The sequence below is a fragment of the Danio aesculapii genome, chromosome 12 (genome assembly GCF_903798145.1).
Source record: "Danio aesculapii chromosome 12, fDanAes4.1, whole genome shotgun sequence".
Taxonomy (NCBI): Eukaryota; Metazoa; Chordata; class Actinopteri; order Cypriniformes; family Danionidae; genus Danio; species Danio aesculapii.
The window spans coordinates 5,484,464-5,500,771 of NC_079446.1; the positions used below are offsets into that span (position 1 = coordinate 5,484,464).

Here is a 16,308-nt window from a genome sequence, read left to right on the forward strand (position 1 = left end):
AGCTTATTTTAAGAAAACACTCACTTAATTTTGACATTATTTCTGAAAACAGGAATATTTTTTGCTTGTCTAGAAAAAGCTTCTTGATTTAACAATTCTGAGATATTTGGACAAGAAACAGGACAAAAACTCTAAGTAAGAAAAGTCTTTTTTTGCAGTGCTTTGTGTTTGTACAATACTATGATGTGGCCTCAAAATGCTGTAGTCCATTTGAAAACAGATATGTTTGCAACACAAAGATATCTTCATATGTAGGTTATTTTCAATGCAATAAACTTACTTGGTATGCACATACTTTTCAAATGCAGCCCAAGTTTTTGCCAAATGTATATCAGTTTTTAAGGATTGTACATTAGTTATAGTAGACTATAGTAAACACTATAGTATATATAAGCTATAGTAAACACTTCAAATGGATGACTGTCTTTAATTTTTAAATGAGACCTTTTTATACGATTTTAAACATAATGGCTATTTAAAAACAAATATATATATATATATATATATATATATATATATATATATATATATATATATATATATATATATATATATATATATATATATATATATATATATATATATAAGAAATAAGTCAATATTAAGTGAGTTTTTTCCTTAAAAACAAGCAAAGTAATCTGCCAATGGGGTCAACAAAATAATCTTGTTGTTGCTTTGATATAAGATTATTTCACTTACCCCATTGACAGATTACTTATCTTGTTTTAAGGAAAAATTCACCTAATTTTGACATATTATTTCTGACAGATAATAATTAAATAAATATTCTGAAAATAATTTTTCCTTATCTTGAAAATGCTCCTTGATTTAAGTATTTTTAGATATTTGGACTAGAAACAAGATAAAAACGGTAAGAAATGTGAATAAAAAATTGCGGATAAGAAATTGCTATGACAGCTATCAAAGTTGTTTAAATATTTTGTTTCTGCAGTGTGAGTGGCATCTAAACAGTAAAATGTGTTAAGCTTTTCATTTTGTGGACAGCAGATTTTATGTATTTAGCATTTAATGCACGGCTAATGGTTAATAATGGGCTTGCAGGACCATTAAAATACTAGCTTTACTATCTACAACATACTCACTCTCTGCTGTGCCTTTGCAGTATGTGCCTTTTATATGTGGCAGACGCTCGAAGTGTTTCCTCCTTGTGTGTGGCATTACAGGAGGAGTAAAAGGAGAGAAAGTGTGCACTAGTGAAGGCTGTAAACTAGGAAAATACAAGCTACGCACTAAAAAATGCAAGGGGTCGCAGAGGAAGAAAAGAGAGAGCGTTATGGGACCATTGAAACATGTGAATACCAACAGCACAACGGAAGAGTCTGTGGCGAACTGGCCCCTTTACAAAAGACTGTCAGTCAATACCACCACTGTTTGTCCTTCCCGTACATACACATGCTTGGAGTTCCCTGATTGGCTGAGGTTTTAAACAAGCAACTACGTTTAGAAAACACTGTGCTCTCCAAAAAAAGGGATGGGTTTTCCCAGGACTATTATGTAACATCATTAATTTAAGAACTTTGAATCTAGTTTTGATTGCAGTTATAGTGAACGCTGACAGATCTCCGTTTAGGGAAATACACTACATCTGAATCTGGGAGAAGCAAAATAACTAATATCACTGCACTTACAGATTAGAAATATTAAAGGCAATATCTAAAAACATATGCACAAAAAAGCACAATCATTTTCATATAATAATTAGGGATGCACCAATGCCGATACTTGGATCGGATATCGGTTTGATACCGCGTATTTTTGCTGGATTGGGTATCGGCCAGATGGAACCGATCCGAATCCGATCTTGCGTGTGCGCTATATTCTGTGTTTATAAGCCTACTACGCCATGAAGATAGCCTATTTAAAGGCACAAGAAAGTTGTCATGTAGACCTACTATATCCCAAATATTCGCATATTTTTATATCCGTAACTGCATACTTCAATACTATATAGTACGCTAAAAGTACGAGCCGAGTAGTATGTCCGAATTCATAGATTTCGAAAATGTTCCCGGATGACCTACTACTAATTAAAAAAGTAGAAATTAATTAAAACCAAAGTCAAAATTGATCAGTTTCTGAAAATAAAAAAAGATTTTCCTTATTTAAATCAGATACTGAATAAGACGACTGTTCACAGAAGAAACTGTTTGATAGAAAAGTGAATAAGGGGGGGGGGGGGTTATACTCACTCAAAGCCTATTAACTGGCATCCTCTACATGGCTTCAGTTGTCTGACATTTTCTCTAGCCAACAGAGAAACTATTTCATTACTGTGTGCTTTTCAAAAAGCACCAATGGCCTGTAATAATAATAATAATAAACAGTAAATCTCACACACATGCCGAAGAAAGCAGGGTGTGTGATGGCGCTGAATTAGTACCAGAGGAGAGGATGGTGACCCACATGCTTGGATTACAGCACAGCGCAGCTGCAAAGCCTGGATTGAGAGCCCAGGCGAGCACAGCCTTGTGGTTTATGTAAGGGAATTAATACACAAAGCTGTATCAAACAGTTGCTGGCACTGCGATAATATTCATCATATGAAACAATGCTCAAATATGTATAAAGATCATACACCCTGCAATGCCCTTGATCATTTAATCTCCCCATTTGTTATGTTTATTTGCTCACGACGAGAGGAAACAGAAAATTAGCGCTCATGCTAATTGACGCTCGGAGGGATTACACATCTGTACACATATCACGGTGAAATCTTGTGCTAATGAAGTCATTAATATCATCTCGGGCACATGTGCAGCAGATCTTTCCCTGTGTAGAAACACATTGTTTCATATTTTGGCAGCCACATCTGATATTGTCAGTCATAACATTGCCCTTGGACTGCATGTAAACAGATAGCAATATAAATATGAATACCTATAATAATACATTTGGCCATACTGAAGAATACAAAGTGTCTTTTATACATTCTACTAAACAAAAAAAACAAGCAGAACTGATTCTGTTTAGAATAGCGGCTAATGAAATTGCACGTATAAGTGAATAAGGCTTACATATATATATGTGTGTGTGTATATATATATATATATATATATATATATATATATATATATATATATATATATATATATATATATATATATATATATATATATATATATATATAAGGAGGGATGGGCAGTATTTAAATAGTATTTTGTAATTTGTATTAGATCGGGTTTATCAAAATACTTTAGTGTCCTATATTTTGTATTTTTAAAGTACTGTAAAATACTGCGTAAGAAGTCTACATGATGACATCATAAAAATGCGGCCTCTGATTGGTGCTTTCTCATTTATTTGCCCAGCCTTGATATTAGAACAGAAAACCAATTAAGAAGGTGGTCAAGTCAATGCTTGGATTATGGATGGAAATGATGCACACATAAAGAAAATAACGGACAAATGGCATGGGTATATTTTGGAACAAATCCAAAATAATTGAAAATAGTAAACTTCACAATGCTAAGACCAGAACATTATAATGGCAGTATAGTGTACAATTCGGCATCAGCATCTTCGCCTAAGAAATGAGATGGAATAAAATATCAGTCCAAAAACAGGAATATGGAGCCTACAGCATGATCATTCTCAGTCTCAGTGCTGCAGGTGGAAACGCAGAGGAAGTTTAGAAATAAAAACCACCTAAAGATTGTGTACTGGTGTTCACTAAGAAGTAAACTGAGAGACATCGAGTTAAAGAAGAACTGAAAAACTCTTTGGGAAAACTCTACATTTATTTTAAAAAGATTATATGAGCAAAAAATTTAAATAACCTCTTCATAAATCACCATTTTAAAATATAAGACTGTTAATAGATGGTGTTATTTTTACAGGCCACGCAATTGATGGAAACACAACGAAGAGATATACAGTAGTACAATATTGCAAATCATTATCTGCATTACATGGTTTTTACAGTGACTAAAGAGATCATCTTCAAGACAGGACATTCTGCATGAAATTTGTACAAAATCTATACTGAAATCAAAGAGAAACAAAGGTTTATGAATACTTCCTCATGTACAGAAGTAGAGGTGAATGAGTTGGCAGAGAAGCTGAATTAAACTTGCTCAGAGAAACGCTGTTGCTGTCAAACATTGTTTACTTCACTAAGTCAGTTTAATGAAGAAGGGATTGATCCAATAGGCCTATTGATAGAAGGTTTGGAAAGACATGTCATGCTCCCTTGTAAAAGTATTTTGTAGTATTTTTAAAATACAAAACTACAGCATTTTATTTTGATACATTTGTAGCTGCTGTGTTTTGTAGTGTATTTTGATACATGTAAAACGGAGGTACTTTGTATTTTATTTTAAAATACATTTTAATGTAATTTTGCCCATCCCCCAGATCTCATTTACATAATATTTAGCAGTTTATTTCTACATATTTATAGATTCCAAAGGTTCAAATAAAAAATCAAAAAAATGGAGCAAAAACATATCAGAAGCTGTAAAAGGCTTTCCTTTCGCAAAAAACAAAACAAAAAAACCCTACAAATTATATTACCACTTAATTTCAACATTTAATCCGCTCATTGGCTCGGTAATTCCATGATCTATGATCTCAAGAAAACTTTCTAAAGTTAATACTACCGGTTGTTAGTCTCTGAATAATGAGTGAAGATCATATTCCATACCAGCATAATAACACGTGTCCTTCAGCTGCATTTGAATGCTGTCATGATAACACGCACACCCAGTTCACACTGCAGAGCTGCTTTAACAGTTCAGGACTAATCAGTTAATCAGTACGTGTGTATTTATTTTGACTGGCTGTCACACACTGAACCTGTTTTCCCACAGAAGCAGCTCACCTTTCATTGGACAGTCTCCTGGTCTCACGAGCCCATTCTCCTTATGGTGGTGGTCATTGATGGTCATTCCAGAGAGGGAAGAAGCCATGTTATCGCCGGAGTTGTAGTGAGTATTGGGCGAGGAGCTCAGTAAATCGTGCTGCTGGTCCATAGCAAGTCCAAATGAGGATACTGGCAGAAAGTATAGACGTGAAGAAGGTAGAGAATGAAAGGAAAAAGAGGGAATAAGTTAGTGGTGGCAGCAATGAAAATCAGTTCAAAAAGCTTCTGCAAGGCATTGTTTGTTGTGCTCCAACTCCTTGAGGCGAAAATGGCTTTTTAGTGCTGAGAGAAGAAAGAAACAGCCATTTCTGTGAAAAAATATATGCTGCAAATCCACAATCCATTAGCAGAAACATCCAAAACAACTGTCAGACCAGTTATATGACTTTAATAAGTCAACAGCAGTCCACTAACTTTTCGAAGGACAGCGTGGGTTGAATCAATAAACCATCATCAGGATCCGTCTCTTCACACAGAGCTGTCACAAGCTCAATGTAAACAGAGCCAGAGCGCCGGTGTGAACCTGGATATTTATACTGCTAAACATGCCCGACTAGCTTAAGGTTACTGCCGTGTTGCCGAAAATAGTGCAGCCAAGCCAACGTGTCCCTACACACCTCCTGCAAGCCTTTCTGTAGACACTTTATTCAAGCCATTGTAATGCACAGAATTACTTAAAACATACCAGCGCATTTTTTCAGGTATGCAAAACGCTCACACCATACATCATGACAGTCTAATTAACAATCAAACTATAGAAAACACTCCTTTTTGCCATGTAACTTGTTCCTACAGAGTAGACACTCCTGTTTCAGAACATAGAGATGTTAAAAGTCATAATAATAATACTCACTCGTGATTATTTTCTAATAATACAATGACTAATGTGGAAAATCCAACCGATTAGTAGAGAATATTCGGTTGTCTACCCAGCCCAAAGAGGATTATGCATGTTGGAGGATATATCACAGTCATTCTGATGAATAATTCAATCAACACACACAAGTCATTAAGCAGCGCCCAGGCCTGCAGACATGCTGAGAGCTCATTCTGACGTGGAGAACTACAAACATCGCTTTCTTCCCTTTTACACACACATATGAAGTTGAAGTCAGAATTATTAGCCCCCGTTTATTTTTCCCCAATTTCTGTTTAACGGAGAGCAGATTTTTTCAACACATTTCTAAAAATATTAGTTTTAATAACTCATCTCTAATAACTGATTTATTTTATCTTTGCCATGATGACAGTAAATAATATTTGACTAGATATTTTTCAAGACACTTCTATACAGCTTAAAGTGACATTTAAAGGCTTAACTAGGTTAATTAGGTTAACTAGGCAGGTTAGGGTAATTAGGAAATTTATCCTCTTAAGGCCCAAGGTGTTTTTTTACTAGCATTTTTTATTTCTCTTTGCTATGTGGGCTTATTGGAACCTAATTAGAATAAAAATCTAAGTATCATCTTTTGATATGATGTACTTTAAGAGAAAAATTATGTACATACTTGTGGACTTATGGTCCGAATTTACATACAACACTTTTCCTGAATGTTTTTTAATGATTTTTTTCTGAACTTGCTTTGACTATCAGAGTAAAAACAATTTCCCCCCATTTTGGACAGTTAAAAATAGGGTTCGCACATTTCATATGCCGCAAAACAGTTGCAGGATGACACTGTATGTCTGTAACAAAATATAAAACATTCCAAGTATTTTAAATAGCCACTTAAGAGCTAAAATGTGCTGTCCACAAATGTGGACACTTAAGCCCTAGGAGGTTAATGTATATCAATGGTTTGTTTAAAAAATATAGCTTAAAGGGGCTAGTGATATTGACCTTAAATGGTGTTTAAAAAATGTTAAAAATGCTTTTACTCTAGCCGAAATAAAACAAATAAGATATTCTCCAGAAGAAAAAACATTATCTGACATACTGTGAAAATTTTCTTGTTCTGTTAAACATAATTTGGGAAATATTAAAAAAATAAAAATAAAAATAAAATAATTATGACTTCAACTGTACATATATATATTTATACACACACACACATATATATATATATATATACACACACTCATTTATTTAGTTAGTTAGGTAACACTAAGAGCCAGTTTTCACTTCGTTTATTAGCATGCATATTATTAGCATGCTGGCTTTTTATTGGTACCTAAAGGCATAATTCACAAAAAAAAAATGAAGTGAAGTTTAAATGTTAAACTAATTTCGAGAGGAGCATGTGCTCATGATTGACCCAGCTGGTCCACATTAGCTAATCATGATCCTCCAATCAAAGGATCCCAAGTAACTATATATATCCTCATTTCCTCTCTACAACTATCTTCGTCTGGAAGAAACCCCCCTCCTCCCCTTCTTCCACCTTTATCAAGAATGGGCGGCACGGTGGCCTAATGACTAGCACGTTTGCCTCACAGCAAGAATACCAATGGCGTTGGGTCTTCACTAGGCCATCTGGTTTTTCTGTTCTGCTCTATATTATTGATAAAATAAGCCTAAATCTTTTTCTAATGTCTTACTCTCAGGAAGTTCACCTTGGCCTCAGCAACGGGGGAGTCTCAGATCGACCTGAGCTCAGTCTCCCCTCGCCCTGTGAAAGGAGGGAGCCCTGGGCTCGAGGATACCTTGAGCTCAGGGCTCTCTCCCGGGACAGCATGCCAAACAAGCTATGTATAAATCATGAGCTAAGTGTGAACTCTTGAAATTACACATTATATGCTCTCCATCAAGTGGTTCCAAACCTTTATAAGTTTCTTTCAAATGATGAACACACAAAAACAGATACTTTGAAGAAAGCTGGAAACCTGTAACCATTGACTTCCTTAGTCGGAAAAGCAAATATTATGGAATTGGTTCCAGGTTTAAAACATTTTTCAAAATATCTTATTTTGTGTTTAACAAAAGAAAAAAAACTCAGGAAGGTTTTAAGCGAAAAACGATGAGTAAATAAGAGAATTTTCGTTTTGACAAAGCAGCGGAGTGACCACATTGCTAAAACATCTGAAATGTTGTTTTGGTCACTCTAAAATCCATCACCATTATTACATCCCAGAACAGTCTTGAGCCTCTGCTCTCTCAAAGAGCGTCTCACGCCTACAACAGCCACCGCACATTCCTTACTTTTTGTCTTTGTTTTCTGAGGTGCAAGTAATTTATTATGTAAGAAAAAAAGCCCACAGTGGCTCATTGGGTGGAAACGGTGCTTTATTTGCAAATGTTTTATGTGAGATTCCAGATTTGGCAAGTGTATTTAGCATGTGTGGATGGAAATACAGCTACAGAGAAGCTCAACATCCATGTTTGAAGGAAAAAAGAGAGATCTGAAATTCCCTTTATTCATCAGGGGTCGCCACAGCAGAACGAACCGGCAACTTTTCCAGCTTATGTTTTACACAGCGGATGCTCTTCCTGCTGCAACCCAGTACTAGGAAACACCCATACACACTCATTCACACTCACACACTGCTGCCAATTTAGTTTATTCAATTCACCTATAGCAAATGTGTTTCGACTGTGGCGGAAAACGGAGGACCTGGAGGAAACCCACGCCAACATGGGGAGAACATGCAAACTCCACACAGAAATGCCAACTGACCTAGCCAGGACATGAACCAGCGACCTTCTTGCTGTGAGGTGACGGTGCTAACCACTGAGCTACCATGTCGCCCTACATAGGTTTAATTAAAAAAAAATTATAGAATCAACTCTTTAAATACTGATTAGCTTTGTATAGTCAAACACATCTGAAGGAAACAAAACCAAAAAAGAATGTGTTATTGTCTGCACATCATGCAAAGAGAAAAGTAATTACCCTACACTACTAAAAATAATATGGCTTTTGCATTGATGCCATTGAACCTCTTTGGTTTCCTAGAGAATGTCTGAGGGTGTAGAATCTTCTTCAAAGACTGTTCCCTTTAAAGAGCGTTAGTAGAGCATTAACAGCCAGCAGCGTGACTCTACAGCACACACGCTGATGTATCCCATTAGCATTTATTGAATACTTTCCCTGTTATATCAACACATTGCTCTTCACTTTGATCTTCTCATTAGTTTCCTTGCTCCGTGTACTCCACAAAAATCCAGAGACAAGAAAAAATTCTGGCTGGACTCTGCAGGACATTGCAACGGGCAGTGGGAAAAATCTCACCTGTTTTATGTGCATCTGGCACACAAGCTGTCTGGACACACAGTTTGCACAAGGATTCAGGAACTTTGCTCTCTCACCTTTCCACAAAGCCGTTTGCACACTGGGAATGTGATGACTGCTCAACATTTGTTGCAGCTAAAACCTCATATATATCTTCAAATGGAAAATAAAGGTGTACTGTAACACAGGGGTTCCCAAACTTTTCTGCCCGCGACTGCCAAAATAACAATGCCAGTGACTCGCGACCCCCAAATTCCTCGGAGATGGTTATAAATATACAAACATTTCGCACACAACTATACGCCTATATAAACCAGAGCATATCGACAACACAAAAATACAAATAGGCTATAATTTATAGAGTTATTTATTCATTTGTTTAATTCAATATTAACCTCACTTAATGAGACTGCTGGGCACAATGTTTTCAGCTAGGGATGTCCCGATCAGATTTTTTTGCCCTCGAGTCCGAGTCATTTGATTTTGAGTATCTACCGATACCGAAAGCTGATCCGATACTTCTATAATACATAAAAAAAGAGCGAAGAAACTGATCCAGGATGTTCCTTATTTTTTATTTATTTTACCTTATTTTAACATTCAACAACTCTGTTAACAAACAGGGCACTTCTGTAAGGCAGCTTGAACAAATAAATTACTTACGCCTCAGAAGAAAATGCCGACACGCAATAAACACCTGGTGGTGTTTGAAGCCATGAGATGCAGAGCACAGACACTCTTGACAGTTCTGGAAGCCATTAATAATATAATAACACTAATACTGAGATGATTAAGGCGTTTTAGAATGACCAAAACAACATTTCAGATGTTTTACAATGTGCTCAGCCGCTCGTTTCTACATTTGCACACATTTTTATCATCACATGATCTCTTATATCAAAGTCACATGACTTTTTTTAATGCGCATACTGGAATTTGTTCGGTAAAAGTGTTTCCATCGTAGTTTATGCGCATCTTTTTTTATCGAATTAAAAGTTTATCCTACTCAGTTACGTTCATATGTTATTTATACGCATTTTCAAAATGTATAGGTGGATGACACGTAGCTATTGTCCTGCAACCCCCACTTTGGGAACCACTACTGTAATACACCAAAAAAGATAAATATTATCTTACTTGTTGCAGCTAAAACCTCATATATATCTTCAAATGGAAAATAAAGGTGTACTGTAACACAGGGGTTCCCAAACTTTTCTGCCCGCGACCACCAAAATAACAATGCCAGTAACTCGTGACCCCCAAATTCCTCGGAGGCGGTTATAAATATACAAACATTTCGCACACAACAATACGCCTATATAAACCCGAGACAACACAAATGGTACAAATAGGCTATAATTTATACAGTTATTTATTCATTTGTTTAATTCAATATTAACTTCACTTAATGAGACTGGTGGGCACAATGTTTTCAGCTAGGGACGTCCCGATCAGATTTTTTTGCCCTCGAGTCCGAGTCATTTGATTTTGAGTATCCACCGATACCGAAACCTGATCAGATACTTCTATAATACATTAAAAAAAAAAGAGCGAAGAAACTGATCCAGGATGTTCCTTATTTTTTTATTTATTTCACCTTATTTTAACAAACAGAGCACTTCTGTAAGGTAGCTTGAACAAATAAATTACTTACGCCTCAGAAGACAATGCCAGTGTTTGAAGCCATGAGATGCGGAGTACAGACACTCTTGACAGTTCTGGAGGTCATTAATAATATAATAACACTTATACTGAGATGATTAAGGCGTTTTAGAATGACCAAAACAACATTTCAGATGTTTTACAGTGTGCTCAGCCGCTGGTTTGTACATTCACACACATTTTTATCATCACATGATCTCTTATATCAAAGTCACATGACTTTTTTTAATGCGTATACTGGAATTTGTTCGGTAAAAGTGTTTCCATCATTGTTTATGCGCATAAACAAAAGTTTATCCTACTCAGTTATGCTCATATGTTTTTAATACACATTTTCCAAATTTATGCGCATATCTAAAATGAGCATAAAAATAGGTGGATGGAAACATTGACCCCCACTTTGGGAATCACTGCTGTAACACACCAAAAAAGATAATTACTGTAAATATGACTATATTAATAAGTACACCATCATCCACATTGACGCACCATTAAAATTCTGATTACTCTTATGGAAGTGCTGCAGGGGTTTTTGTTTGTTGTATTAAATGTTTAAGGTCTTTTCTGATTGGGTTTCAATGTTTTTTTAGATAAAGCTAATAATAAGAATTAACTGTTCAATGTTTAACTGATGGGAATACAATCATTTAAATAAATGTATTAGTAAACGTTAACACTGAAATGCTGTAGAATTATTGTTAGTTTATGCTAATGTTGCTAACTAATGATAATCACAAATTTATCACGTTTTTATGTCACCATTTTACATTAATTACAGTGACAAATTATTAATTACAAGCATGCCATCCAATATAATGTACAAATAATGCAAATAAGATCTTATTCTTTAAAGTAAGAGCATCTGGTCATCTGTCACACTGATCATGTGAACGCTGTTGTGCAAACATGCTTATTTGATTAGTGACCCAAATAGTGTATAATCTGTTTATATATATTATATTTATGTCATAACTTAAATTCAATTTTAAATCCCTGATCTTCAGTGTGTTCTCAGACATACAATATATATCCAATGACCTTTCCAAAGCACGAGTTACCAGCCATTTTAAACATGTCCCAACTACACCCTTTAGTGAAAATATATGTAGCTTTACCACATGCCTCTAAGGGAACTTGAAGATCTAACCAAGCACTAACATCTGTTATCTATACTGCCTTATTGTGAAAGTAAAAGCATTTAAAAAGTGCACAGTGTGTTTGCATATTGAAGAAATGAGAATGATGAACTTGGCTCATGGCTGCTAAATAAACCAACATAAAGAGGGTGTGTTTGCGTCTAGAGAAAGCGCAAGATCAACAGAGATGTTTGCACAGCACCTGGGATACTAAAGATGTATTTCCCACATAGCACACATATAAAGCCATCAGATGTGTCAGTAACAGAACAAAGACGTTTAGTTTGCGTTCCTGTGTTGACAGGCGAGGTGAGCGTTAGCATGGATAGTTGCCTAGACACAAGATCAGATCACAGTTATCTTTGCTTCTTTATTGCCTTTATTAACGGCCAGCATGTGGCAACAGTTGAAGCTCGCTTCGTTTTACTTGGAAACAGTCAGTATAGGATACAAATTGGATTATTTTAATCACCATGCTAATTCAAAACAGGCATACTATTTTCTGAAAATAACTCTAGCATTTTTAATAAAACAGTCATAACCTAATTAATTATCAACAAGCACACAGTATCTGATCAGCAAATTCTTATTGAGTGAATGTGAAACAAATATACAGTATACAGTTGTATACAAGTCAGAACTATTAGTCACCCCTTAAATTTTTTCTTTTCTTTTTTAATTATTTCCCAAATGATGTTTAACAGAGCAAGGAATTTTTCACAGAATGTCTGATAATATTTTTTCTTCTGGAGAAAGTCTTATTTGTTTTATTTTGACTAGAATTAAAGCAGTTTTTAATTTTTTAAACACCATTTTAAGGTCAAAATTATTAGCCCCTTTAAGCTATATTTTTTCCGATAGTCTACAGAACAAACCATCATTATACAATAACCTGCCTAATTACCCTAACCTGCCTAATTAACCTAGTTAAGCCTTTAAATGTCACTTTAAGCTGTATAGAAGTGTCTTGAAAAATATCTAGTCAAATATTATTTACTGTCATCATGACAAAGATAAAATAAATCAGTTATTAGAGATGAGTTATTGAAACTATTATGTTTAGAAATGTGTTGAAAAAATCTCTCCGTTAAACAGAAATTGGGGGGAAAAACAGGGGGGCAAATAATTCTGACTTCAACTGTATTTCCATGTTATTACAGCATTTATTCACACCTTTTATGCAAAAATAAGACCCTTTAAATGTAATTTATTAAATGAAAGGTACATAATTGAATCATCTTGAATTTACAGCTCATAGTTGTTCATTGTAAAATTATTTTACTTGCAAAAAAAATCCGTTCCAAATAAAAAAATGATCAGCTTTTCAGGCTGCAATGATTTTTCAATAGACGTAAACACATACATAGACCTAAAAGTGAGTAAGTTATGGAAAAAAATCTAATTATTTCTTTCATAGTTATTTCAAGTTGAGACACACAAATTTAACTTGATAGATGATTGTAATTTATTTATGAAGACATTCTAGAAAATGTGTAGACCAGGACTCTGTAATTTAACAGCTAAAGTACTCCATAGATACCCGGATCTAAAATGAGCCAACACATACACAAAAAAATAAGGCCACACTTTATTTTAATAAACAATTCCCACTATTTACAAACCATTAACAAAGACATTTAGCTCAATAAATTAACTTCTTATTAATAGTTAGTTGGGTTTAGGTATTGGGTAGGATTAGGGATGAAACATAAGATACTTTGTAAGTGCTAATTAACAGCTTAATAATATGCAGGTAATAAGCCAGTAGTAAATGGTGTGAATTTAACTTAATTTAAGTGTTACCAAAACTTATTTTTCTTAGAATTTTGTTCTTGAATCTCTTCAGTAATAATGTCTTATGAAATTCTGTTCTGTGTAGAACGACAAACACAGTTTGATCCATCCATCTATCCATTTACTTTCATTTAAATAATGCTTAGCGTTCTTCTCCAGTATATGAATCAGTATTAAAGCAGACACTGTGAATCATCTCGATAGTCTGGATTTACACTTCTACTTCAGACTAGACTGTGTGCTACTTATAGATGCAGTTGATGGCTTACTTGTAAACTTTCACTTCCTCTCTCATTGAATCCCATGAAACTGTAGTTCAGAAAGATGTGGGAGCATTTGATTCATCTCATAAAAGGTCAAGACATCTTACGAAACAAAGCTCCTACTGTTACACTGACAGGATGTCAACAAACTCCTGGAATTCTGAAGCTTTTCTCTGTGTGGTGTTTATAGATTTGTGGGACATCACAGCATCTGTGCTTACAATTTCCTTTCTAACATCTAGAAATCTAGTCAATGTTTAAAATATAAATGTTAAAACATTGTGTTCTCTTTAATTATTTTATACACCTCACAGTGGCAAAGTCTGAAAGCCTGTCTTGGTGGATCAATCATATCACATAAAGAATGAAGTAGTTTTTCCACAAACTGATTAGTAAATATTAATGTACAAGTGAAGTAGGCATGGGACGCTAACCGTTTTCAAGGTATACTACGTTTTGGAAAAGTCAAGGTTTTAAAACCGCCAATATTTTCTGTGATATCGCTCCTGAGGTATGTGTATTTATTTATTTTTTAATTTTATTTATTTTTTAAGGTTTTTGAGGACAACAGTATCTCCGGCAGAAAAGATATCGAAAGATGCTGTTTAAGTGAAGTTTTCAAACTAATTTCGAGAGGAGCACGTGATATGATTCACCGCAGCTGGCCACTCATTTACATTCACTAGTTAGCCAATCAGATTAACCCCAACTCACTATAAGTAGCCTAGCTAGAACTACTCTCTTATCTTCGTTTTCCGAAGAAACTAACGACAAGTCCGCTCCAGCTCTTCCGAAAGCTACTCACGGACAAAACAACCTCCTATTTTCAATCATCATCATCATCATCATCATCATCATCATCATCATATCGTTGTCAACTACAACGAAAACAACAACGGAGGCGGCGGAGATCACAACAGCGCAGCAACGGGCAAGAAAGAAAGCTCCGCGCTCCCTGAAACATCAGCCCCATCTCAACAACACCCAGCTCAGCCTGGAAGTCTGCCCGAGACTGAGGCTCCAGTAAGAGGCCAAAGGCCTAGCTACTCCAGCCAGAGCACAATGTTTTATTCAATCCTCTATCTCCCGCTACTTCAAACCGCCACGTACCTTCTCCAGCGTCATCATACGTCTCTCGTATCCAACAAACGACAGTCACAGAACTCCTCCAACTCCTAGACGCCGGAACCACACATTCCATACTGCTGCAATAAACCTGAAAAGACCTTACGAATCCACGTCTTCGCTGACTCCGCCCCCCTAGGACATTACAACCACACGCTCCTGCTACGCTCCCTAAACACTACGTACTACAGCCCACAAACACTGCGCCACCCCGGGCCACCAGAGAAAGCCCTAAAGCAATCTCGGAATCTCCCGGACAATAACGCAACTCTTCTAGCCTGCAGCTCCCCAATCCAGTACAAACTCCAGCCCTCCTCTTCCAGCAATCCTTACCACTCTAAACCCAGCCTTCCCTCCTCTCACACTTGCTACTACTGCGGCGACAGGCACGCCGTCAGCCAAGTCTAAAGAAAACAAATTACTTGTCAACATTTTGAATCTTTATACTGATTTACGTTTGCACCCTGACCTAATTTTTCTGAATTTCTCATTCCAGGTCTGTATAACGGTTCCAAGCCCGGTATCTTGGCGCTCCCTTCCCAGCCCTCCACCAACGCTGAACCAGAAATCACAGAGCTATTATAGAAAAAGAGATCGACAATAAATTCATGTTCGATCCCCTCATTCTTGCTGCTTCGTCAAGCACATTCACATTAGCCTACTGAAATGGGCATTAGAACGTTTCTAAAAACGCCTAATAACGGATCTTTCATCTTCTCATAATTCCGCCTTTTTCAGCATTATTCATCACGCCGAACAAAGATGCCCTAAAGAGATTTCTTGGTTTGTGGCGTGATATTTAATTAATCTAGTCTGCTGCAAAGCTTCGCAGTCGACATCACCCCCGCCTTTTAAGTAATTCCATTAAACCCTGATCTCTGGTATCTCCGATTTCTGGCATTAATCAGGCATCACAATTCTACTTCGCAGTCTGTCTATCATTCGGACGCAGAAGTAACCACATTTCAGAAACAATTTGCGGGATTCTCGCCAATAACTACGGCGTTCGCACGTAGTTCATCTACTAGACGTTTACACGTATCCCTGAGATATAAGTTCTAAAGATATAATATATCTGAAGATATAAGAAAACTTCGTGACAAGTCTTTCTAATATTGGCATTTCCATCGTGGAAGAACCTCCGGCTCAAGCACTTCTATAAAATTCCTAAGCATCAATTTGGATTCGCAGAATTGCATACATACATACCTAAATAAATCGACTGAAATTTAGTTCCCTCATATATTCTTGAAGAGAAAAGATCGCGCTAAGCACAA

The 16,308-nt window shown here is 36.0% G+C and overlaps 1 protein-coding gene across 1 annotated transcript in view; it reads right to left on the bottom strand.

Annotated features, from left to right (window-relative positions):
- mapta (microtubule-associated protein tau a) overlaps positions 1 to 16,308 on the bottom strand; it is a 64,842-nt gene that overhangs the window by 31,546 nt on the left and 16,988 nt on the right. Inside the window, exon 2 of the mRNA XM_056468876.1 lies at positions 4,841 to 5,011. Coding sequence (XP_056324851.1) covers positions 4,841 to 4,991 — 151 coding nt within the window. The 5' untranslated portion in view covers positions 4,992 to 5,011. The remainder of the gene's footprint in view (positions 1 to 4,840; positions 5,012 to 16,308) is intronic.